Source organism: Chaetomium fimeti, assembly GCF_033439085.1.
Source record: "Chaetomium fimeti strain CBS 168.71 chromosome Unknown B0H64scaffold_3, whole genome shotgun sequence".
Lineage (NCBI taxonomy): Eukaryota > Fungi > Ascomycota > Sordariomycetes > Sordariales > Chaetomiaceae > Chaetomium > Chaetomium fimeti.
In genome coordinates, this window is record NW_026944331.1 from 1829108 (window position 1) to 1853216 (window position 24109).

The 24109-nt window shown below is 55.4% G+C and overlaps 6 protein-coding genes across 6 annotated transcripts; 3 read left to right on the plus strand and 3 right to left on the minus strand.

Annotated features, from left to right (window-relative positions):
- Window positions 1–711: 711 nt before the first annotated feature.
- Window positions 712–1970, plus strand: B0H64DRAFT_431137 (uncharacterized protein; the record flags this gene model as incomplete). The annotated part of the gene is made up of 3 exons (XM_062805951.1): window positions 712–1628; window positions 1755–1846; window positions 1906–1970. The coding sequence occupies exons 1-3, from the start codon at window positions 772–774 to the stop codon at window positions 1968–1970; spliced, it is 1014 nt and encodes a 337-aa protein (XP_062660658.1). The 5' UTR covers window positions 712–771.
- A 558-nt stretch (window positions 1971–2528) lies between these two features.
- Window positions 2529–4109, minus strand: B0H64DRAFT_119154 (uncharacterized protein). Its single transcript, XM_062797913.1, has 3 exons — window positions 3718–4109; window positions 3422–3654; window positions 2529–3359 (listed from the first exon to the last, which is right to left on the minus strand). The coding sequence occupies exons 1-3, from the start codon at window positions 4015–4017 to the stop codon at window positions 2909–2911; spliced, it is 984 nt and encodes a 327-aa protein (XP_062660659.1). The 5' UTR covers window positions 4018–4109; the 3' UTR covers window positions 2529–2908.
- A 1734-nt stretch (window positions 4110–5843) lies between these two features.
- B0H64DRAFT_119175 (P-loop containing nucleoside triphosphate hydrolase protein) lies at window positions 5844–8199 on the plus strand. Its single transcript, XM_062797915.1, has 3 exons — window positions 5844–6567; window positions 6627–7768; window positions 7836–8199. The coding sequence occupies exons 1-3, from the start codon at window positions 5935–5937 to the stop codon at window positions 7960–7962; spliced, it is 1902 nt and encodes a 633-aa protein (XP_062660660.1). The 5' UTR covers window positions 5844–5934; the 3' UTR covers window positions 7963–8199.
- Window positions 8200–9783: 1584 nt separating this feature from the next.
- Window positions 9784–15864, plus strand: B0H64DRAFT_119170 (INO80-like protein). Its single transcript, XM_062797914.1, has 4 exons — window positions 9784–10506; window positions 10826–11110; window positions 11166–15519; window positions 15646–15864. Exons 1-4 carry the CDS (start codon window positions 9931–9933, stop codon window positions 15798–15800), a joined length of 5370 nt encoding a protein of 1789 aa, XP_062660661.1. The 5' UTR covers window positions 9784–9930; the 3' UTR covers window positions 15801–15864.
- A 1072-nt stretch (window positions 15865–16936) lies between these two features.
- On the minus strand, window positions 16937–17913 carry B0H64DRAFT_119227 (uncharacterized protein). Its single transcript, XM_062797916.1, has 2 exons — window positions 17592–17913; window positions 16937–17531 (listed from the first exon to the last, which is right to left on the minus strand). The coding sequence occupies exons 1-2, from the start codon at window positions 17724–17726 to the stop codon at window positions 17088–17090; spliced, it is 579 nt and encodes a 192-aa protein (XP_062660662.1). The 5' UTR covers window positions 17727–17913; the 3' UTR covers window positions 16937–17087.
- Window positions 17914–20462: 2549 nt separating this feature from the next.
- Window positions 20463–21876, minus strand: B0H64DRAFT_338894 (uncharacterized protein). The gene is made up of 2 exons (XM_062801190.1): window positions 21661–21876; window positions 20463–21603 (listed from the first exon to the last, which is right to left on the minus strand). The coding sequence occupies exons 1-2, from the start codon at window positions 21702–21704 to the stop codon at window positions 20529–20531; spliced, it is 1119 nt and encodes a 372-aa protein (XP_062660663.1). The 5' UTR covers window positions 21705–21876; the 3' UTR covers window positions 20463–20528.
- Between the last annotated feature and the right edge of the window lie 2233 nt (window positions 21877–24109).

A 24109-nucleotide genomic window follows, 5' to 3' on the forward strand; every position in this document is an offset into this window, starting at 1 on the left:
AATTGGATAAGTAGTCACCATCGTTTTCCTCTCGTCTTCCCAAACGAATCTTGTCGTTGCTAGGAGTTCTCGGTGTAAAGTCACCCCGAACATTTGACTTGTCAAGCGGACTCGGAGGTTGCAGCAGCCTGCCTACTCGGAGCGACAGCGTCCGGCATGCGGAAATCCTTGGAACCCAAAATTCCATTGGCGATCCTTGCCATGGAGAGGACTGCCGTTCGGCCGTCAACTGTGTCACGGGAACACAGTTCCAACTGTGACTGTGCCTTTCAGACCCGAGAAGTGAAAACTTTAATGTTCCAAGTCCGCACGCACATTCCATTCTTTCCTTGGCGGGTTGGGCTTCCCAATGTAGTTATCTTTTTCTGATCTTCGCTCAGTTTGTTTTGTCTAGGAAGGCGATGGGGGGCTTGTTGGGATCGAGGGCGATTTCTGGGCTTCTCTGCAGGCTGCGGGTTGTGCTTGCTGGCCGACAGACCTCGACAATGAAATCTGAAAGGGAATGAATGAATGAATGAATGAAATTGGGAACGAATTGGGTCAAGAGCAACCTGGACGGGCCGGCGACGACTGTGGCTGCCCAAATCAAGTTACTATCGGCCCGTCCACAGCTGGCGCCCCGCTGAAACCTGACAGCACTCTCACTGGCCGCCCTCTTTTTCAGCGAGCTCTCAGTTCGGATGAACCCGGAAACTCGGCTTTCTCACCGACGCCCTCTGAAGTAAACAGTTACACCGGAGAGAAACATCGCCAGAGTCAAACATCACCACCATGGATGATACTAGGACGAGGCTCACGACAGTCAGGCAAGGCAACGTGCCATTTCTGCAATTCCCTTCTCCGAAACAAGACCATGGCCGCCAGCAATGCTTAATTTACATGATTCCCGGCAACCCCGGACTCATCGATTACTATGAGCCGTTCCTGAATACCCTGCGACAGCTCCTTGACGAGATTGAGGCCAAAGAGGAGCATAACTATGCATATCACATCTACGGGCGCAACCTCCTCGGTTTCGAGGATGGCGACCACGAGCCCCCGTTCGGGACAACCACCAGCTCCGGCACTCAGACGGAACCCTTCTCTCTAGAGGACCAAATCGACGGCGTCTGCTCGCATCTCCAAACAGTCAACACCACCACCCTCAAAACCAAACAAACCTTCGACTCCGTAATCCTCATCGGCCACTCCGTCGGCGCCTACATCGCCCTCGAAACCTTCCACCGCCACCACACCGCCCTTCTCTCCAGCCCCACCACCACCACCAACACCACGGCCACCACCACCCCACCCAAACCCCCAACAACCCCAGCCCCCAATCTCACCACCATCCCCCTCCGCTCCGGCATCCTCCTCTTCCCCACCGTCTCCCACATCGCCCACTCCCCCAGCGGCCGCCAGCTCAACCTGCTCCGCACCATCCCCTTCTTCGACCGCACCGCCCACCACATCGCCAAAGCCTTTGTCAGCGTGTGGCCCGGCTGGGCGCTCGGCGGCGTGGTGCGCAAGCTACTAGGTTTTCCCGCGCACGCGGCGGCGGCGACGCTGCGGTTTCTGGCGGGGAGGGACGGGATTTGGCAGGCGGTGTATTTGGGCAAGGATGAGATGCGGTGTATTGGGGAGGAGAGGTGGGGGGAGGGGTTGTGGGAGGTGAGAGAGGGGGGGGAGGAGGGGGTGGGGTTGGTGAAGGAGGGGGGGGAGAAGTTTTATTTTTGGTTTGCGGAGCGGGATCATTGGGTTGCGGATTGGGGGAGGGAGGAGTTTGTGGAGCGGCGGAGGAGGCATGAGAAGGGGAGGGTGAGGGTCGTGGTGGATGGGACGGGGATTCCGCATGCTTTTTGCCTTCGTAAGTTGGTACCTGTGTTTGTCTCGGGGTTGGTTTGGTTGACTGATGATGGGATACAGATCACAGCGAGTCGGTGGCCGAGAAGGTGAAAGGCTGGATCGAGGATATTGGCGGTCGCCAGTGAGGGGAAGGCCGGATACACGGCCACCCGGCCGCTCTGCTGGTGGCCAAGAGGCTTGATATGCGGCCGTGCTGCTGTCCAGTGGCCACCGGAGCTGCTCTTTCACCTCAGAATGCCTGGGACTTTCGGCGGAAGTATTCCGTCTCAGGTTTCTGCCCTGATGGTTTCGAAGCCCATGCATGGAGCAACCAGGAACTTCTGGGCTGCGATCAGCAAGTTGAAGCCCTCTTTCTCCCGTGTCAACCGGGCCCCATGCCCCTTCGCGGAATGATTCATCGGAAAGTATGGGGAGCCGACGTGGTTTTCAACTTTCAACCTAGACCGGGCCGGACCGCGCAGGGGCACACCATCTAGACGTTGACTATTAAGGCGATACCGACCGCTCGACTGCCGACACCGCAACGAGGCACCCCAGTCACCCAACCCGGTTTACGATCGACCCAATAGGAGGGGCATGTCTTTCGCTTGACATCGCGGCCAGTGGAGTGGGCGCGATCCGGCAGAGCGGGAGAGCAGCGATATTGACAGCCAAGTTTAGGCACCCGAATTCTCTCGCTCAAGATTGGCCGCGACAGCTCCACCGAATATCAAAACTCCAAGGTTCAGCTGTCAACTGCAGCATGCCGTGATCACCATTGGGAACCATTGTTTCCCAATCGGGTAGTCCGACGACTTTCGGCCAAGTGCAGCTTGATGGAATCTGGTTTTTTTGCTATCTCGTCCGTTGAGGGAAAATCAACCGCCATTTGGGTATCCTAGAGAACGCCGTAACCATAACCCCTTGATTCAGTCGTTTCCTGTGCGTGTGGGCAGATGCCAACAATGCACTCCCCGCCCGCCTGTTGCAGTTGGGGTGATTGTGATACCCGCCGCCATCAATTCCCTGATTTGCATGACACTTCTGATGTTCGTAAAACTGCAAACGCGTGTGACCCTGCCCCCTAGATGTATCCTCCTATGCTTTGAACCGCATGGCTGCTGACGGTCTTCTCGCCGCTGCCGGACCATCCTACCTGATGAGGTGGTTTCGTTTCCACATCCCATAATCCCGACATCGCCTGTGCTATGGCGGCTCCTTCCAACACCGCGGCAGGGGGTAACTGGGTTGCTGGCCCGGGCTGTGAAGCGACACCAAACCCGGGTGTTCCGTAACATGGCTTCGGGTAGGAGTCCCGCATCTCTAAAGTCGAGGTGAGCGGCGAGGGTTTTAGAAGCTCAGATGTAGCCAGCGGCCCTTTATTGCTGGCTGTGTATGTAGCGTAGGGCCACGGTCCAGCATTTTGGGCGTATTGAGGCACCATGGTTTGGCCAGTCGACGCTGCAGCTGTCCTCCCCCGGATGCTTTCGACGTAGTTGCAAATGAAGAAGAATAGGAGAAACGAGTGGATAACCCTGCGGCGCCGGATTAGTTTCTGCGTGCGCGTCGGAGTTTTCTCGTCTTTGGAGTCCCTCACATCATGATAACCAAGAGGCAGACGCTGGCGATCTCTTGCCCCGCCGTGTTGAAGACGGGCCCAAAGTCAGAAATGCCGCAGATGACATCCACCAGTAGCATGCCCGTCGCGGTGGCGACTCCCAGAGAGAGAACGCCGTCGACTCCAACGTGGACGTTGGGTGGAATCCCACCATCCCGGCGGAGACTCGCGACAACCAACTCGGCCGTGTTCCAGAGAGCAACTACGGGACACTGTTTGGAGTTGTGTCAGCAAAGTTCCGGTCAAAGTGGACGCCAGATCGGAGGACAACTAACCACCACCAGGATCGGGACAAGGCGTTCGAGGCCATACAACGGGCCTTGCCGTCCGGCAGCGACGGGCCCGATGATGCCGGTCACGGTCAAGGCAATGATCAAGGATGCGGTCCGAAGGACGTTACAAGTAACAAAAACAGTCCAGCCGAGGCCATGGTAATCGGTGAGCCTCCACTGCTGGAGCTCTTTCGCCGACGGCTTCGTTGTTGGCGGCGGGAGTGAGTCCAGCCAAGCTTCGACAGCGGGATCGAAAGGAGGAGATGGCCGAGACGGCTGTGACCGCAGGTTTATCCTCCACATTGAGTGGATGGTCGACGGCCTAAGGTGGTGTTTGGAGAACAGAGTCGACTCTCTTTCCGGTGCTGGTGCACAGCATGTCGAGTTTCCGGGGGTGTAAGGCTGAAAGATGATTTGGGAGAGTCCTATCGTTGGATGCGTGGACTCGCCAGACTTCGTCTCCGACCTGCAGCTGTCGGTTGGGTGGGATGGATGTCTTGGTTGGTGGAATGGGGCCTTTCCCGTGGGTTGGCCGTGTCAACTCTGAGGAATGCTGCATCTATCCATCGCGTTCCAGGCCTGGAATCTATCGACTATTGCCAACGAGACTGTTGGTTTGGCCGTTTATAGCTATCGCTTTAAGGGAACCCATAATGCTAAGGTTGCGTTTCTGTATCCTTAAAGGAGACCCAAAGCTGCTAAGCCCGGTGATGGGAATCCGCCAGGATGTTGGTGCGCTTTGGTCCTGGTGTGTGGAATAGGCTTTAGGCACCCGTATAACGGCCCCCTGTCATGCGCTGCGGTTGCCCCATCCCTCTCATTCCCTCCCCCCATTCCCCCGTGTCCCAAGCAATCTTACTGTGTGTCAGAGCCGAAAGAGCCGTATGCTTGCTTCCCTTCGTCTTGCTTTTGAGACCCTTTGCCTCCCGTAACTTGGTGGATGCTCAGAAAGACGGACAAATTCCGCCGCTCGAGGTGGCATTTCCCGCCGCTTCCGCAATTAACTAGCGCGCCGGGCCGTGTCTTTCGGTGCCGATCTCTCGGCTCGCGTCTCATTTCCTCGCCCCGGCGGTCTTGTTCGGTACCGGTGCGCTGCGGCGCCTTGAAATCCTGAACCCGTTCCGTCCTCTCTGCCTGCTCGGGAAAGGAGATGAGCCTCAAAGAGACGCCGCCTGGGGTGAGACTTCGCCGGCGCTTAATCCTCAATGTTGAAACGGGCACCTCCCCTGAAATGTGGAAGATGACCGGCAAAAGATGCGCCGGAAAGCCAGGATGCTTTCAACTGGGAAGGCAATGATATGTTTTGCATTTTGGTTTGTTCGAGGCTTGAAACTATTTTTGTTGTTGAGTGTGAGTGAGAATTGGGAGACTTTCAGGAGCACGTCCCCGGTTGGAGAGAGGTCATTCGTTGCTTTTCAGTGCTACTAAGCTTCTAGATCGTGAATGAGACTGCAATTTACGATTCTGAGTGATTTCGTGTAGGTGAAGGTCAAGAGGATCATGAGGGCCGTGCACTAGGATGCATTTGATGTTCTGTTTCTGCAGGCTCCAGGTTGTTGGTGCTTGTTTTGGTAACAACGCTAACTGTTGCGGCGACGGCACGGAGGCTTTGATGGAGGCTTCAGGTGGCTGAAACGTGCACTGCAATTCAGCCAAGACCTCAAAAATTCTCCACACACAGTGGAATGCAGATGCTATCACGTGATTACCTCGCGAAGCTGAGCAGAAAGGGCAGTGACGTCAGTCGCGCCATCAGTGAACCTGGGGCTTGAGCCCGACAAGCCGACCGGGTCTGCCTCTCCCGAATTCACAAAGGCGCAATACGTTTGTTCTAATATCAGTAGGTAATTATTTACAAATTTTAATCTGCATTTTTACGTTTTGTTGGCTCGCTGCATGCTACTAATACCAAATCACAAAGACTGTGGTGGCTTGGATGGGATGCCTTAGTGCCTGAAGCAGAACCAGGCCGCTATCTGTTATCAGAATTTTTCGAAAATATCCTGCCCCACCAAACCCGACTCCCCCACCTTCCATGTTCTGATACCAACCCACCACAGGCGTCGCAGCTAACTTTCGCCTCCTCCATCATACGTACTCGATCGGGGACAAAAGACGAGAGCAGAATTCTTGCTCCCAGTTTCCGGAATTCGAGCTAGTGATTCTTTATCCTCTTTTTTTTCTTCTTCTTCTCAGCACACCTTATTTCTCAGATTCACCATGGCACCGTCAGCATCCAAGGAAAAGCGCCTCGCCAAGCGCGCTGCTGAGGGGAAGAAGACGGTCGCCTCGCGGTCGAAGGCCAACTCTAAGAATGCCAGCGCCGCCGCCTCCGTAAACGGGGATGAGACCCCCCCGACCGAGCTTGACGCTCATGGAAACCCCGTCGAACCTGATGAGCCCGCTACGTCCTCCGACAAAATGGGCGAGGTTAAGCGCCTGGCCGAGCAGCTGGACAAGCATGGTCTTTCGGACCGAGTCACCACCGGTGTCCTGGCCTCAACCTCCACCAGCAAGGACGTGAAGATGACCAGTGTGAGCTTGGTGTTCCACGGTCGGGTCCTAATCACAGATTCCACGCTCGAACTCACCTCGGGCCGCCGATACGGCCTGTTGGGCGAGAACGGTTGCGGCAAGAGTACACTGCTGAAGGCCATCGCCGCCCGCGAGTACCCGATCCCCGAGCACGTAGACATCTATCTCCTGAACGAGGGTGCTCCTCCCAGCGACCTCGGCGCCCTGGAGTGGGTTGTCAAGGAAGCCGAGCTCGAGATGGAGCGCCTCGATAAGCTGGCCGAGAAGCTGCTCGAGGAGGAGGGCCCCGAGTCCCCCGTCCTGATGGATCTTTATGAGGTATGTAGACACAACCCTCGTTTCTATTTCGTGACAATTGACGCTGACCGAACCCTTAGCATATGGAGACGATGGATCCCTCGACCTTCGCGACTCGCGCCTCGCTCATTCTGACGGGTCTCGGTTTCAACAAAGAAACCATCCACAAGAAGACCAAGGACATGTCCGGAGGGTGGAGGATGCGTGTTGCTCTCGGCAAGGCGCTGTTCGTCAAGCCCACGCTCTTGCTCCTTGACGATCCTACTGCCCATTTGGATCTCGAGGCTTGCGTGTGGCTGGAGGAGTATCTCAAGAAATGGGAACGCACCCTTGTTCTGGTTTCCCACTCCATGGATTTCCTAAACGGCGTGTGCTCACAGATGATCGACATGAGGGACAAGAAACTTATCTACTATGGTGGCAACTACGACTCCTACACCAAGACCAGGTCCGAGCAGGAGACGAACCAGATGAAGGCCTACCAGAAGCAGCAAGACGAAATTGCCCACATCAAGAAGTTCATCGCCAGTGCCGGTACTTACGCCAACCTGGTTAGACAGGCCAAGTCGCGCCAGAAGATTCTCGACAAGATGGAGGCCGATGGCTTCATCCAGCCCGTCGTTGCCGACAGGGTCTTCACTTTCCGCTTTGCTGATGTCGAAAAGCTGCCCCCGCCAGTTCTATCCTTCGATGCCGTGACCTTTTCCTACTCGGGCAACCCCAAGGATGACCTGTACCGCAACATTGACCTCGGCTTCGACATGGACTCGCGGACTGCTCTTGTTGGACCGAACGGTGTCGGCAAGTCCACGCTGTTGCGTCTCATGACGGGCAAGCTGTCTCCCACCGGCGGTTCAGTGACAAGGCATACTCATTTGAAGATGGGCTTGTACTCGCAACACTCAGCCGAGCAGCTCGACCTCACCAAGTCGGCGCTCGACTTTGTGCGGGACAAGCACAAGGACAAGTCGCAGGACTACCAGTACTGGAGGCAGCAGCTCGGCCGTTATGGTCTAACGGGAGAGGCACAGACTTCATTGATTGGCACTTTGTCCGACGGACAGAAGAGTCGTATCGTCTTCGCCATGCTCGCCATCGAGGGGCCAAACATGCTGTTGCTCGACGAGCCCACGAACGGTTTGGATATCCCCACAATCGACAGTTTGGCGGATGCTATCAACGCGTTCAGCGGTGGTGTCATCGTTGTGAGCCACGACTTCAGGTAAGCTCTTTGTGTCCCAGTTCCCATTTTCGGTGCTTCACGGGTGACGATACTGACATGTTTGCAGGTTATTGGACAAGATCGCCAAGCAGATTCTCGTGTGCGAAAACAGGACTATTAAGCAATGGGACGGCACCATCTCCGACTACAAGAACTACTTGCGGAAGAAGATGATCTCTGCCGGCGCTGTTTGAAGTGGTTGAAGGGCACAGTTCGGATGCACGAGAGGAGTAGAATAACGGCAGGCCGCACCGCAGCCGGTGCGCTACACAACATGCCACCCTGCAAAGCGGCCTGGCGAAAAGGGGGTCGCCCCGGGGCGCCCAAGATCGCACGAAAAGCGCGCCGAGGGGCAGGAAGGTGGTTGGATCAGTATGGCCGCGGTCATTTGCGTGGCCATGATGCTTTTGGGACGGGATAGACTGTGACCCTTTCCTCCGCGTTACAGAGGTCCCCATTCATGAGTTGCATATCTCGGGAGCTAGAAAGCCGAGTAATGACGGAATCCAGAATGAATCATTCATTTGTGTTATTTCAACAAGTATCGACCGTGGCAAAATCCGTCTTCCTGTTTGCTGATTGTACTCCCGGCCCCCTGCCCCCCTTTGTTTTGCTCGGGGCCAAAGCAATCAACCATCAGGTACGAACAGAAGTAGTGATACCCAAAAATGGTGGAGTTGGTGGACCGCAGTTTCGAACCCCGCCAGCCCGCCTCTTTCCCCAACATTGAAAGTTGGGTCCAGGCCTGCCCACACACACCCTCATCAACATGCGTCCATTGTTGGGGAGGTAATTATTTCCTACATCCGCATTTGGCGCGATACCGACAAAACCGTCGAGAACCATACGTCGTATTTCGTGAATGGAATCAGTTCAAGCGACACGTCGAGTCTCTTCCGCAAGAATCCACGCCTGTCAGCGCCGGTCATCATGGACCAGTGATCCATTATCCAGCTCTGACGGTTGCGAGGCGATGGTCTCGGGTTTTGGGCTGCTTTCAACTCTGGTTGGTTCGAGGTCCGGAACGACGGGGCGCGGGAGAAGCAGGGCTTTGTGGAAGCATGCTTTGACGCACGCACCAGCGTGCAGCCCCGGCGGGTAATTGGCACCAGGGCTGAGGTGGACTGTACCTGGCCAGCAGGGGAGGGGTGCTACTAAGATGTTAGTTGTTTGCGGATGCTTGGCTGTCGTTTACAAGCAAACTTTAGACGTAAGGGGGCTCAAGAAGGACTATTTACGACCGAATGAGCGGTAAATTAGGAACAATGGATATCTTGCGGCTAGATGATGATGTTTGTTGAAGTAAAATGTACAAGTTGCGGTAACAAAGGCCGGGAGTCGAAAGGCACAGGACTAACAGGAACCGGGGGTATACATAGTGAGGGGGCTGACAACTTGTGGAGTGGCACTCACTTTGCTCAATCGGTCGGGGGTGGACCGGTGGATGGATCACCTTCGCGAGAGGTGCGTGGAAGCGGGTGTCAAAGGGGCATTTTGGGGGAAAGACTCTGCGCGGCACACCAACGCAGCGAGGCGGATGTGGCCAAATCGAGGAGCGATATCCAGCCTGGCCCATGGATTCCCAACCACCGAAACTGACCCCATCGCATGTTCTTTCCTCCCATCACCATCACCATCACCACCACCGCGCCTTTCCATCGCAGCATCGTCGGCAGCGCCGCCCTCCAACATCCGGCGCCCGAGCCTGAATTCCTTAATTGTCCATTTTAGTGATTCGTGTCTCCCTTCTGCCAGCAGTCCCAACCCCTGCCCGAAAGAAGACCACGTAAACTCGAGGCGGCAACGCGGTTACCGCCGACCGCCCGATTCCGTCCGATTTATTTCGCGATACCTTCGCCGACCCTGACGTCCACCCGACCACCACCGAAGTCGGCGTGTTCCTGTCTGGCACCAGCACCAATCCGGCCGCCTCGATCCGCGCCGAATCGAGCTCGCACGGCGTCTCGAGTTTGGTACACCGTACATTAACCCGGCCGCATCGCCGTCGACAGCATTTGCAGTGCAATTAGATTCAAGGTGTCGAATAGCGCTGTGACTCCGACGTGATCCGCGACGGCCGAGAGCTCGATGGGCTCGCATAATTCGTAAAAAATATCGAGTAACTTGCTGCGGAAGAGGGCCATCGAAGTGGCCAGCTAACAATGGACCACTTCTCCACCGTACTGCAGCGACCACCTCATTTTGATGAGGATGGGAGCAATGGAGCTGTGGGCGAGGATCGAGGTCCGCGCGGGGGGTTGCGCGACATCTTGAACCCGATGAGCGCGACAACACAGCCAGGAACGCCTGGAGCGCCTGCGCCGCCTCGACCGCACTCGTCATTTAACCTACGATCCCCGACCCAACAATCCGATTACCACCATCCGAACACTTACGCCGCCTCGCCATCATCTGCCGCGGGTCAGCCATCGGGATCCCGTTCAATTCTGAACAACCCATTTGGACCCGCGCCCTCCTCGTCATTGCCGCCACCGTTGCAAGCTCCACCAAACATTGTGTCGGCGGCGACATCGTCAGGCCTGCAGCATCCGCCGCGGTCACCACTGCACGCGCCACCCGTTTACTACCCAGCAGAAATACGCGATCGCGATCCGATACGCGAGAAATCGAGAGCCAGCAGTTTTTACGACCCGACAACTGACGGCAATCGAGACCGCGAGCGCAGGGTTTCAGAAACTGGCTCCTGGCGCTCCAGTGCGCAGGCCTCTCCGCCAAAGGTAAGCAAGCAATCTCAATTTTGGGGAACCCTCCAACGCCATCCATTGCTAGGCACCAAGCCTTGTCCACCTTCCTTTGTCCCCGACCCATCCCTTGCCCCATCAACCTCTGCCACCGATCATCAGTTTTCCGCTTCACTTCCGGTTCTCCCCACCCTCCAATCATCGACACGCCATCACGCCAGCACGCCGGCCCTTTTTTTTTCTTCCACGCCGCGAAGCGTGACTTTATCTTCTTTCCACCTACCAAATCACCATCCATCCGCCTTTCCTTTTTCGCCAGATTCACTGACGCGAAATCTGTCCCACGCCACTTTAGGCTCGCGACCCGTACAATTATTCGCAATCTTCCGCGGAATACTATAACAACGGGACCTACGCATCGCCGACGACAGCACCGTATCGACCGCGGAGTCCCAGCGCGCATCCCCATCGTTCCCCGGCGGTAGGACCCACCAGTCCATCGACCAGACCGCCCGTTATCACCTCACCCAGCCTAAGGCACATCGCGATGCCCAGCGCGACCACCAACGGGACATCGGTCCTGCCCGCTCTGGCACGGACCGAGTCACCAGCGCCTTCGTCCAAGACCCCGGCCTCAGGTGTAAGTTTCTATGAGCCATGCTATACGCACCCCGTCTGCTAACAATCTGGCATAGACCCCGAGTCGGGCTGCGGGCGTCATGTCTTTCTCCAACATCCTTTCGAGCTCCGAGCCAGTCTCCAAACCCAGGCCGACCTCGCCGGTCCCTGTGGACGACACGGTCGTTGCCGTAGAGAAGAGGGAGAGGGCGGACAAGGAAAAGAAGCAACATCGTAAGAGCATGAAGACGTCACGCGTCTCGGACATCAGGAGCATCGAGTCGACCCCGAAGATTCCCCGGAGGCCCGCCCAGCCGAAGGCCGACACCCCTTCTTCGGCACGAGTCCCGGCTAAGAGAGCGGCCAATGGCGTTCCGAAGCACAAAGTCTTTTCTGCTGAGAAAGAAAAGAAGATACGGGAGCTCATGGAACAGCTCGATTTTGAAGATGTGGATGCCACCGACTTCGATGACGAGCTGAGCGCTTGGAAGGAGCGTGCACAGCGCCGCCGACAGGAAATGAACCGGCGAGATGTGACCCACCGACAGGCCCGGCGAAGCGACTACGCTAGCTTTGAGGCCGACAAACTCCAATCACATGCCGACTTCGGGAAAGGCCGATACTACGAGATCAATTATGACGAAGCTCTCAATGAGGTGAGGGAGCAGGAGCTGTTCGCCGAGAAGGAGCGGAAGAAGGATATGCAGCGCAAGAGGCGGCGCGAGAAATCCATGGCAACAACCATGGACCAGCGGGCTGCGGCTCTGGCGAGAGCTTCTGCTGCCCAAGACGAGGCCGAGAGGCAGAAGTACATGCGTGAGGCCGAGCGTGCAAATAAGAAGGTGCAGCAGACCAAGTACATTTTGCAGAAAGGCCTCAAGGGCCCCGCCCGCAACATGGGCCCGATCGAACCGAACCTCGAGGGCGGAACAATGGCTACTTTTTCGGCCGAAAACATGGAACCGGGCAAGACCAAGGGCAAAGGCCGCTCTGGGGGCAGGCTCAAGAAATCCAAGGAACAGAAACAAGCGGAGAAGGAATCGGCCGAGGCTGCGCAGGCCGCCTTGGATGCCGGCGAAGAGCTTCCCAGCAGGGAAGAAACCGCCAAGATCCGCATCAAGTTCAGCAAGTCGAAGGGTGGGAAAGACGACGCCGACAAGGAGAACAAGGAACCGAAAGATTCCAAGGACAAGGAGAAGGCTGCCGAGGAGCCCAAGGACACGCTAGAGACAAGGTTCCAATCCAAGGGTTTCAACCAGATCTACGACCAGATTTGGCGCGATCTGGCGCGAAAGGATGTGAACAAGGTCTTCAGGCTGGCGACCGATTCGTACTCGACCAAGGCATCCAACCTCAAGAAGACGGCTATTTTGGCGTCCAAGGAAGCGAAGCGATGGCAACTTCGGACCAACAAGGGCACCAAGGATTTGCAAGCGCGCGCCAAGCGTGTCATGCGTGACATGATGGGTTTCTGGAAACGGAATGAGCGCGAGGAGCGTGACCTACGGAAGGCTGCCGAAAAGCAGGAGCTCGAGAACGCTCGTAAAGAGGAAGCCGACCGCGAGGCCGCCCGCCAAAAGAGGAAGCTCAACTTCCTTATCTCGCAGACCGAGTTGTATTCTCACTTTATCGGCAAGAAGATCAAGACGAACGAGGTCGAACGCAGCACCGATCATCCGGACGTGGCCAAGGATGACAAGGACAAAATCCCGGACCACGAGTTGGACGTCGATGAGCCCACGGGACCCGTCGGCAGCAAAGTCACAAACTTCGAAAACCTGGATTTCGATGCCGAGGATGAGTCGACACTTCGTGCTGCCGCCATGGCCAATGCTCAGAATGCCATCGCCGAGGCACAGAAGAAGGCGCGCGAGTTTAACAAGGACGATAACAACATCGACGAAGATGGCGAGATGAACTTCCAGAACCCCACCGGCATGGGCGACGTTGAGATCGAGCAGCCGAAGCTTCTCAACTGCCAACTCAAAGAATACCAGCTCAAGGGCCTCAACTGGCTGGTCAACCTGTACGAACAAGGCATCAACGGCATTCTCGCCGACGAGATGGGTCTCGGCAAGACAGTTCAGTCCATCTCAGTCATGGCTTACTTGGCGGAGAAGTACGATATCTGGGGCCCGTTCCTTGTCGTTGCCCCTGCGTCAACTTTGCACAACTGGCAACAGGAGATCACGAGGTTCGTCCCCGAGTTCAAGGTGCTGCCATACTGGGGTACCGCGGCAGATCGCAAGGTGCTGCGGAAGTTTTGGGACCGCAAGCACACGACGTACAAGAAGGACGCGCCCTTCCACGTTATGATCACCTCATACCAGCTTGTGGTCTCTGATGTTGCATACTTCCAGAAGATGAAGTGGCAGTACATGATCCTGGATGAGGCCCAGGCCATCAAGAGCTCCCAGAGCTCCCGGTGGAAGTGCCTGTTGGGCTTCCATTGCCGCAACAGGCTGCTGCTGACTGGTACGCCGATTCAGAACAACATGCAGGAACTGTGGGCGCTGCTTCATTTCATCATGCCGTCCCTCTTCGACTCTCACGATGAGTTCAGCGAGTGGTTCTCCAAGGATATCGAGTCGCATGCACAGAGCAACACCAAGCTGAACGAAGACCAGCTCAAGCGCCTGCACATGATTCTGAAGCCGTTCATGCTTCGTCGTGTGAAGAAACATGTCCAGAAAGAACTGGGTGACAAGATTGAGCTGGATGTGTTCTGCGACCTCACCTACCGCCAGCGGGCGATGTACTCGAACCTGCGCAACCAGATCAGCATTATGGATCTGATCGAGAAGGCAACCCTCGGCGACGACGACTCGGCTAGTCTCATGAATCTCGTCATGCAGTTCCGGAAGGTCTGCAACCATCCGGATCTGTTCGAGCGCGCCGACACCTCTTCGCCCTTCTCCTGCGGTTACTTTGCCGAGACAGCCTCGTTTGTTCGAGAGGGCACGAATGTTACCGTGGGTTATTCGACGCGCAGTTTGATCGAGTACGAGCTGCCCCGTCTCGTCTGGCGTGACGGTGGACGGCTACACAAGGCTGGCCCCGACAACTTGACTGCTGGTTTCCGCAACAGGTATCTGGACCAGATGATGAACATCTGGACGCCCGAGAACATCCAGGACAGCCTTGAGGGTACCGACAACTTCACATGGCTTCGCTTTGCCGACACCAGCCCGCAGGAAGTCTACAAGGCCGGCCACCAGGATGCCTTTGCTCGTGCAAGGGACATGGTCACAAAGAAGAACCGGCTGGGGGACATGAATGTTCTCTACAGCGAGCCCGAGGACCAGAATTGGGCTCCTTCGCACGCTCTATTCCAGATCTGCGACCGCCAAGATCGTAGGCCGCTGGCCGAAATCACGGAACAAGGTGTGCTTGGCAACCTCATGAACGTGGCTCGTTCGACTTGTGATGATCTCGGCCTCGGCCGTCTCGAACAAGCTGCGCGCTCGCGTGCATCGGCTCCGCCAATTGACGTTTCCTGCAACAGCCGTGGCTCCGTTATCGAGCGTGAGAACATCTTGTTCAATCGCCAAATGCGCAAGGCGCTGTACGGTCCGACACCCCCCGAAGCGAAAGCCTTTGTCACGCAAAAGGTCCCAGTTGAGCTCTACCCAACTCCTGCTCTCCTGCCGGCACCGGACAACGAGAAGCAGCGGTTCACCAGCATCACGGTGCCATCTATGCGCCGCTTTGTCACTGATTCCGGCAAGCTTGCCAAGCTGGACGAACTCTTGCGCCAATTGAAGGAAGGCGGGCACCGTGTCCTTCTGTACTTCCAGATGACCCGCATGATCGACCTGATGGAGGAGTACCTCACGTACCGCAACTACAAGTATTGCCGCCTAGACGGTTCCACCAAGCTCGAAGACAGACGAGACACGGTCGCCGACTTCCAGACGCGGCCCGAGATTTTTATCTTCCTTCTCTCGACTCGTGCCGGTGGTCTCGGCATCAACCTCACGACCGCCGATACTGTCATCTTCTACGACTCCGATTGGAACCCGACCATCGACTCGCAAGCCATGGACCGCGCCCATCGTCTCGGACAGACCAAACAAGTCACCGTCTACCGCCTCATCACGCGCGGCACGATCGAGGAGCGCATTCGCAAGCGCGCCATGCAGAAAGAGGAGGTTCAGCGTGTCGTCATCACTGGTGGGTCCTCGGCGGCTGGCGGAGGCGTCGACTTCTCAGGCCGTAGGGCGCCCGAGAACCGCAACCGCGACATCGCCCTGTGGCTCGCCGACGACGAGCAGGCCGAGCTCATCGAACGGCGCGAGAAGGAGCTGCTCGAGAGCGGCGAGTATGACAAGATCCAGAAGAAGCGCGGCGGCGGCAAGCGCAAGCGCGGTGGCGAGGCCGCGGCCACGGCTGCGGCAGCGTCAGTCAGCCTGGACGAGATGTATCATGAGGGTGAGCCGACTTTTTCTTTTCTCAACTCTTCTGACCCTTCCAATGCGTTTTCTTTGTCTGCTTCCAACCCTGGCTCCGGCGTAGCCCAGAAACGACGTAGACTGACGCAGCATCTTCACGCTACAGGCGAGGGCAACTTCGACGACAAACAGGGCTCCGGCACGGCAACGCCCACGGCCGCCGGCGGCGACGACGGCCGGGGCGGCAAGCGCAAGAAGATGGGCAGTAAGAAAGCCAAGACCACCAAGCAGCGCCTGGCTATCGCGGATGGCGAGATTTAAACCCTCCTCCGACCGCTGCCTGGCTGCGGGCTCCCCGGTGGGGATCAGTCGAATATCTCGAATATCGGAGCCGCTCACGTCGAACGACCGGTCCATGTCGTCCTTTCAACATGAACCCCGGCACAGTTTACGGACCCCTGGCGGCGCAAGGATGGGCGTTGCAAAGGCTGCATTGTACGAATACGGAGAAAGAAGAGGACACCAAGTGTGCGTTTGTTCGGGTTCTGCTTGGCACATGTTTTGCCACAAACCGGTCACAGACACACAGGCACGGGGGGCACCTAAAATGAGGCGATGTGGTCTCAGTTTTCCTTAACAACAGACAGACGGATGAAGGGATGGGATCATTTGGACCGGCGTGTGGCATGTTTGGGAGGAGAACTAGGGGGCGGGGATGGGGATACATACAGCACGGGCAATGCACAGCGCGGCGACTTGCGACAACTTCATTTTCCTTGTGTCAGAATGTGGTAGTTTTTTTAGTAACTTAGCTTAATAGGAGCTGGTATAGACATCAGTTGAGCATGCAGTTTGCAGGTTGTCCTGCGATGGACCTGTCCCCGTTTGAGAGAGAAGGCAAGTCACGTCGTTCTTGCAAACTGAACCATGGTGGGAAGGCTGGATGCAATTATATTTCTAAAGGAGCCCGAGCCTGCCCCTCAATGTTCGACAATCCTCGTGGGGGCGAAGAATATCCCGTGTTTCGGAGGTAGGGATACGTTAAACACAGTCATCTCCTTTTCTAACCTTACAGAAGACGCCATCTCCAGCGCTAGCACGGCAACATGCCAATATTCTTTGTTGGCTACCCACTCTCTCAGCTCAGAGGTCATCGGGGTTAAAAAACGGAACCGCATCGCTGACCAAGACCATCGAGGATGAGCTCTGGGGTGTTGGGTTGGAGTTGGGAGTTGTCGTGGTCCCACTGTTCGGTGCCGGCCCATCATCCACTCCGATCGTCTTGCTCGCAAGGGTTTCGGGCCCATCCTGCGCGGCCAAGGCTCCGCGGGACGACACGCGCGTTATGTTTGGCGAGTATGAGTGACCCGCTGGTTGGCTCACGTACTCGGTAATCGCTACCGTGTCGTTTCCCGTCTGGGTCTCCCTTCCTCTCTGGGCCCCCATTGTCATGGGCATGTCTTCAGTCTTGTGGGCCGCTTCTCTCTCCTCAGCCTTCAGTCTCTCCAGGGCGTGTCTCCTCTGCGGGGCTCTTCTCCTATCGGTGTCTACTGCGCTACGTATGGCGTCTGCGGGGCCGCCCGGTCCCTCGGTGTTCCAGCTTCGTGCCTAGCGATCCGGAGCGTTCAAGTCCGAGCCCGGGGCACCGTGCGTCAGTCCCTCCTCCTTGTCGCCTGGCTGCTCGTCTTGCGCGGGGGGGGATAAGTGGTCCTTTTGGGTCCCTGACGGCTGCAGAGTGCAGAAGGATGGGTAGTCCTTCTCATAGTTGGGGCGGCTCTCCCTGAGGCCCCCCCTGTTTCCGGCAGAAATGGGGATCCATGCTGTGTAGGCTAGACGGCTGAGATGGAATACGGCCACGGCGAAACCCCAGGTAAACAAGGCCATACCGAACGTAACGAGGAGGACCGGGATCAGGATACAGAAGGCCAGGCCCGCCCAGAAAAGGGTCATAAAAAGGAAGGCCGTGGCGAAGGCAAAGAATACGGATAAGGCGAAAGCGATGAAGCAAAGAACAGGCATCGAAGCAAAAATTACTTGAACGACGATGAAGCTCTGTTTACGAGGTCAGGGGGTCAGCTCGAGGTGACGGGAAGAAGCAATTCTAGAACATACGAAGCTCAAGGGGTGCTCGGCATAATACGTTTTCATCGTGGTGAAGGCATTCTGTCGAAATTCTGGAGGCGCGACACGGTCGAGCTGGCGATGAGCGAAGTCGAACATATCGGCCACCGTTTCATCCAAATGCATGGTGGGCTGAATGCGGTTGTGTGTTGCTGTGGGTACCTAGCTATAGTATCTCAAAAGAAACTTGTAATTCTCGAATGTTTTCGATGATGAACGCAACGCAATAAACGAGCGAGTTCAAAACCTGACAGTCAAGGGAGGCGGGGGGAGTAATGGGAAATTGGGAATGGGGAGCACATCGCGGCTGCCGCCAACGCGTTGAGGCAATGACGTTGCGTGCCGTGGGACAGAGCGTGGCTGCACTCACTCAGCATTGCTTGGCACTCTTCATCAGCCCCCAATGTGGCGCCCCCCACACAACCCCGAGCCATGAGGAAGGCGGCAGGGGTCGAAAACCAACGCATCTGCTCCCACTTGCCTATTTTGACCATGAAGTATCCTTTTGCAAATGACTGACATCTGACAATTGACTAAGTGTAACACGGCACCAGGTACGCAGGTCGACCGTGTCGGCGTTGGGCTTTGTGCTCTGTTCCTGTTAGCAATACGGCACTACTGACATTTCATGTTCAGGGTACACTGTATCTGAAATGTAAGAAGCTCTTCATTCCTCTCGAGAGGTACAGATCAAAGTGTATTGCCTGAGTCGCTTTGTTGGAAATTTAAAACAGACGAGTAAGGGTTTGCGAGTGTGTTACGGAATACGAGGAGAAAACCGGATATAATAACTACCTCGGTAAGTATGTACCTGGGCAATTCACTTTCTACCCCTTTGACCCGTCTTTCGACCGAATCAGCAATTTCACCTACCACATTCCGACCATGTGCATCAAACACCGCCAAAAGCACTCCTGTGTGCACTATATTACCAAAGTGGACAAGCTGTGCGAACTAGCTGAAGCCCGAATTAAAGACAACAAGACCCCACTTCCATACGGGTGCAAAACGAAATGGGAACCCAAACAAGAGACTAAGATGAAATGCCCCGAATGTCATAGCCGATGGATGAAACACCAGGCCGACTACTTTGACGAGAAGTGTACAACCCACATCATGGAGTTGACAAGAGGATATCCCATCGTTGAAAAATACATGGAAATCCAGATCAGAGCTCAAAAGAAGAAATTTGCTACAGGGCACATCCCTAAATGGGAGGCTGATACAGAACGCAACTCTGGAGGAACCGTCTACGATCATTACCCCGCCAAGATCAAGAAGGTTCTCGCCGCCATGGTGAACCTCGTTGCCAAATTGAAGGCCATAAAATATGAGACAAACCGACCCGAGGCAATTGCTCAAGATGGCTACGACAGCGATGGGAGCAGCTGCCCAGGGCTTTCCACTGACAGTGGCTCAGATACCGCGGTATGAGCATCAACTCAGGGAGCAAGCTGGCAAAGAAGTCGATCACGAAGGGAAAGGTAGGTAGGTAGCCACTCTAAAGCAGATCTAAGCCGGCAGCAATACTAGGCTGGCGGTGGTTCGCAAGGCAAGAATAATGGTTTGGTGATATACGGCTATCTACGCCTCCTACGATCAGATCGAACGAGATTGCATAAAGGTTTACTCTTTTTCACCACCGGTTACGTCCGCATTAGGTTGCTAAAGTGTGGTGATTTGCTAGCAAGTAACGAAGATAACAGGGCTTTCTAAAAACTAACTCATTTCCTAGTCTTTAGGATTCCGGCAGGTTATGTCACATCTAAGGCAGGCTTCTTGAACACGTGCTATGTAGTCTTTATATTTACCAACTCGTCTCATCTTGAAACTTACGAGGTTCTCAATGAAATCTCGGTACAACGCAGGCATTGCTAAATGTGACCGGTTTCTGAGAATAACGAACATAGGCTTTTTGTGAAGCTGGAACCGCGCAGTTAGTTGGTCTTCTAGCCTTCTTCAAGGCATGGGATTCAGCTCTCGGGCATTTTGATGCGGGCACGAGTATATAGAGCTATAACAACCTGTTGAAAGTGCATACGCTGTTCTGTAGCAAGCAACTTCCACCAACACCCCGGACACCACTCCTCGCTTAGCCTAGCTACCATTCACACTTCATCTTTCGTAACAACATTGCTATCAGTTTCGCTCATATCCAAAACATCATCACTGCCGCTGGATACACAACTAGTTCACAACCGGCGGCAACTTCACCATGTGTCTTGTCTCCAAAACCACCGGGTACTCCTGTCCACACCGCAAGATTGAGAAAAAGGAATGCGATAAAGCCAAGCAGAGTAAGACGGGAAAATGCTCGCCTTGCACCGACCTTCGAAATGCCCCTGGCGGCTATGAATTCCGGCAAAGTTGGCGGCTTTGCGATGCGTGCCATGCCGACTGGAAAGGTAAATGGCATAATTGGTGGGACGCGACCTGGCGGGCCCTCTTAGACAAGGCACTATACAACCCGGGGCTGTGGCAGGGAATAATGCATTGCAAGGGCAAGTACCAGGGGCATCGCGACAAAACTTTCCGGGAACTGTTCAGCGCTACCGGAGCCGGCTTCTGGGTATATGAACGGTATGAAAAGCGCTTGGACAAGCTGTTAGATCAGGCTCAGAAAGAAGTGGGAGGAATGTTTTGAGCCTCGGTCTACACTCGAGGAGCAGCCTCTCGCTATCGGTAACGGCAGGCCGACTCCGATGGCCATTTTGTTCGTTCGGCCCGTAAAACACCACGAGGTTGCACAAAAGACAAGGCTACACATAAGGACAGTGAGCCCGGTTATGGAGTAAGGGGCGTGGTTGGACTGTCCGAGCCTGGTGGGTGGGCTGGTACCACTGGGGTTGGGGACTTTTGACGGGATGATTGCTAGTGAGCAGGTTCTTAAGAAGGCAATAAACGTTATTTGGCGAATGATTATATGATTCAAGGAGCAACCTCCCTCCCAGTCTTAGCGCTCTCCTTGAGTGCCTCGATGATCCTCAACACCTGGGCTGCCTGCGTGGCCGGCACGGGCACATCCTCCTCCTTACCGCTCTCCACCGCCTTTGCAAACAGCTCATAGAACTTGAGGTACGTGTCCGGCTCGACACTCGGGTAAGGGCGGTCCACGACTGCCCCATCCTCCCCCAAGAGAGACAGCCGTCCATACTCGGCCTCGGTCTCCCTGCCAAACCCAGCGTCCGTCGCTTTCCCACCGCCCCTAAGCTGCCCCTCCTGCGGATCCAGCCCATTCTTGTGATAGCTCCCCTTGCTCCCCCGAACCCAAAACCTAACCTGCTCCGCCTCCACACTAACCACCCCAATCCGCACATACACCACCAGCCCCGTCTCCTCATAGCTCAACACGGCCGTCACACTATCCGGCTCATCCCCTTCCCCCTCAACCCCCTTCACCAGCCTCCCCTCCCTCTGCCTCACAAACCGCCCATACACCCCACTCGGCATCCCAAAGAGCACAAACACCTGATCCAGCAAATGCGTCCCCAAATCAAACACCACCCCACCCCCATCCTTCATCCCCATCCCCGCCTTCCACCCCCCGGCCGCCGGCGGCTGAATGCGCAGCCGATCAAAATGCGTCTCGAACTCCACCACGCGCCCCAGCGTCCCATCCGCAAGCAGCCGCCGCACGGTCAAAAAGTCCGCATCCCACCGCCGGTTCTGATACACGCACAAGACACGCTTGCACTCGCGCGCGAGGTCCGCCAGGGAGTCGGCCTCGGCGGCGGTGGGCACGAAGGGCTTTTCCACGAGCACGTGCTTGCCGGCCGCGAGGGCGGCGCGCGCGAAGGCGTAGTGGGTGTTGGGCGGGGTGCAGAGGATGACGATGTCGATGGCCGGGTTGGTCATGAGGGTGTCGAGGTAGGTGGTGTGGTTGATGGTGGGGTGGTCGGCCGGGGCGGAGTTTCCGGGGGTGGGGTTGCGTTGGAGGATGGTGTGCAGGTTGAGGGAGGGGGTGAGGGCGATGAAGGGGATGTGGAAGACTTTGGCGGAGAGGCTGGGGGTTGGTTGTTAGATTGGGGTTGGGTTGTGGAAAGGGGATGGGGGGACTTACCCGTAGCCTACGATACCGACGTTGAACTGCTTCTGGGAGCTCATGTTGGCGGTGTTGAATTGTGTTGAATTCGGGCGGTTGTTGATGGTTATTGACCTGGGGCTAAGATGATGAGACGGTAGGGTGGCGATATGGGAGATGAGGGATATATTATACCGTGTAGAGAGGTTCAGCGCATTATTAATACAATGAAGTTAAAGGGACTGAGTCAGGTTCTTCTCTCGTCTTTGCGGGGTAGTTGAAAGTTCTCGTATGGCTGTGGGCCACTTAGACATCGGGCCGACAACGCTCGACTTCCTTGGCATGACGTCTCCTCTTGATTTCATCAAGCGATCATCAACGCTGAGGTGAAGGGGCCATTGAGCCTTAATAATAGGTTGAGGATTTGGTCTCTATCGATGCGGCCTTCTATTTCTCCGGTTTTATAGTATGAAACCTGGTTGATGTTGATGATCCAACTCAGGGGTTGACAATTGGGGTGGGAGTGCTGTTAGGGTTCGGGTTAAGGGTGTCCATTCCATTGTTTACATACGAGCCCCTGAATGACCCCTGAGCCCACGGACAAAGGAGTTAGTTAACGCTATGGGCCTTGCTGTGCACAAAATTCACCTTTGATCTTGCCTGACTATACTTAAACCCATCGCGAGTGACGCTGCACCAATGTTTGTATTCTAACCTCCGGCTTTCACATTGTTGACTTTAATCCATTATTCTCTGGCCACTCACTGGTAAGTTGAGAGTTTATTGATGTCCAATGTGTTGTCAAATTTGCAGGTTCCCAAGTTTATGCTACGCCCAAAGGGCCACCAATGCTCAGTCCTCACCAGCCGGCCTGGGACCAAGCCCTCTTTTACCCCCTATGACTTTTAATGCCCCCATCATCCCCTCATCAAGCCAGCTCTCACATGCTATTTGCATGAGCTGTTCACCATGGGGCTCAACATCCTCTAGTCAATGGAACGCAATTCATTTCACTTAATAATATAAGTCGTTGTTGTCTGGGTGTTTTGTTCATGATGCTTGGTAAACGTCAACACCTTTGGCAAGTCATCCAAGCAATAACCGGCCCCATCGAGGCAATCTCCAGTCACTTACCTGTGCTTTCCTGTTTCTGCATGCTTTGAAACCAAAAAACATCAGAGAATGGATGGCTTTTCATAATCGGGGCGCGTTATTCGCCGCTACCTAGTTCAAGAGCGGGTCTGTGGTCAATACCTGGGAAGGCCGCTCAACATCCCGCTTTGTGCTCTTGTTTGCATTCCCTTTCCCCTCCCACAAATCAAATTCTTCCCACTTTACCTACATTCTTATTCCTTCCCTTCCTCTCCAACTCCGGAACCCGCAATCATCATCGTCATCTAGAACTAGCGTCCGCTCCACTCGACTCCCACTCAGCTCGCCTCGATCTTGTCACGAGCGCTTCCCATGCCGAATCTGCCGACCGACCGACCGGTCTGGCCTGACCTCAAGAGAAAACAGCGGGGTAAGATTTGATTGAAGCTCCCGACAGCAATAACCCAAGTCATGGCAAGTAGTAAGTTCTGATCTGTTCTTCCTATTATTCCCCTCCACATCCACACCGCCGCCTAGCGACAGCGACAATTCTGGCTTCCAAAGCAAGTCCCGTCATAACCCTAACCTCTTTTCCCCCGCCCGGTTAACTTGTCGCTGACTATACATCGCTTTTCTTGTAGGGTCCAATGACAAACAAGACGGCCCGACTGCTCCCATGGTGTTTGTCATCAGCACCGCAGCGAGAAACACACGACCTTCACACCAAACTTTCGACTCTCATCGTCCGTTTATAAAGTATGTTACCCCAACCAAACCACGTTCATGTTGGCGATGATGATCCACTCTTCCTTTTTCCGAGCAACTATGGGGACACTCCTGTAGAAATCTGAGCCACCAAAACCTTGCTCATGTTAGAAGCAGCCACCTCTACCTAATGGCTTGTTAACCGCTTGTTTTTATTAGGGCCAGGAAACATGCAGCAACCAGCACAATTCTTCGCTCAGTTGCACAACAATTCGATCACGGATGGTCAAGCCCGATCAATTGGTCGGCCACCTTGCACCACCATACATCTGCCCGCCCCCTGCTCTAGGGGAGGGATGCCTTTAGAGTTCTCCAAGTGAGTCGAGCACCATATTCCCCGTTTCAACTTGGCGACAATGATGATAAACCTTCGAATTCTCCTGAACGCACCTGATGGCTAAATACCTTTTGCCATCATCTGAGCTGAACCCCTCCCTAACGTGAATCAGTTTCTCGCTCCCGTTTGACGGTATGCTAACCGGTTCTTGAACCCGAAAGACACAGATGCCTGAAGCTTTGCAATCGACATCCCATGCCACCCCAGCCGGGTTGCGAAGCGGTCAGCAACCAGATTTGCTCGTGCCCTTACGACAGACAGAAACAAGAGCACATGTCTCTAGCCCAATCTCAC

What these genes read in the sequence shown, in the direction of transcription:
- B0H64DRAFT_119154 (XM_062797913.1), bottom strand. Translation starts at nt 4,017, where the DNA reads ATGTGGAGGATAAACCTGCGGTCACAGCCGTCTCGGCCATCTCCTCCT. An exon ending in TTGTCCCGATCCTGGTGGTG is followed by an intron (nt 3,655 to 3,717) that starts GTTAGTTGTCCT and finishes AACTCCAAACAG; the next exon opens with TGTCCCGTAGTTGCTCTCTG. An exon ending in TGCCTCTTGGTTATCATGAT is followed by an intron (nt 3,360 to 3,421) that starts GTGAGGGACTCC and finishes CCGGCGCCGCAG; the next exon opens with GGTTATCCACTCGTTTCTCC.
- B0H64DRAFT_338894 (XM_062801190.1), bottom strand. Translation starts at nt 21,704, where the DNA reads ATGAGCTCCCAGAAGCAGTTCAACGTCGGTATCGTAGGCTACGG. An exon ending in GTCGGTATCGTAGGCTACGG is followed by an intron (nt 21,604 to 21,660) that starts GTAAGTCCCCCC and finishes ACCAACCCCCAG; the next exon opens with CCTCTCCGCCAAAGTCTTCC.
- B0H64DRAFT_119227 (XM_062797916.1), bottom strand. Translation starts at nt 17,726, where the DNA reads ATGCATTTGGATGAAACGGTGGCCGATATGTTCGACTTCGCTCATCGC. An exon ending in CCGAGCACCCCTTGAGCTTC is followed by an intron (nt 17,532 to 17,591) that starts GTATGTTCTAGA and finishes CCTCGTAAACAG; the next exon opens with AGCTTCATCGTCGTTCAAGT.
- B0H64DRAFT_119175 (XM_062797915.1), top strand. Translation starts at nt 5,935, where the DNA reads ATGGCACCGTCAGCATCCAAGGAAAAGCGCCTCGCCAAGCGCGCTGCT. An exon ending in TCCTGATGGATCTTTATGAG is followed by an intron (nt 6,568 to 6,626) that starts GTATGTAGACAC and finishes CCGAACCCTTAG; the next exon opens with CATATGGAGACGATGGATCC. An exon ending in GTTGTGAGCCACGACTTCAG is followed by an intron (nt 7,769 to 7,835) that starts GTAAGCTCTTTG and finishes ACATGTTTGCAG; the next exon opens with GTTATTGGACAAGATCGCCA.
- B0H64DRAFT_119170 (XM_062797914.1), top strand. Translation starts at nt 9,931, where the DNA reads ATGGACCACTTCTCCACCGTACTGCAGCGACCACCTCATTTTGATGAG. An exon ending in CCAAGACCCCGGCCTCAGGT is followed by an intron (nt 11,111 to 11,165) that starts GTAAGTTTCTAT and finishes AATCTGGCATAG; the next exon opens with ACCCCGAGTCGGGCTGCGGG. An exon ending in GGACGAGATGTATCATGAGG is followed by an intron (nt 15,520 to 15,645) that starts GTGAGCCGACTT and finishes TTCACGCTACAG; the next exon opens with GCGAGGGCAACTTCGACGAC.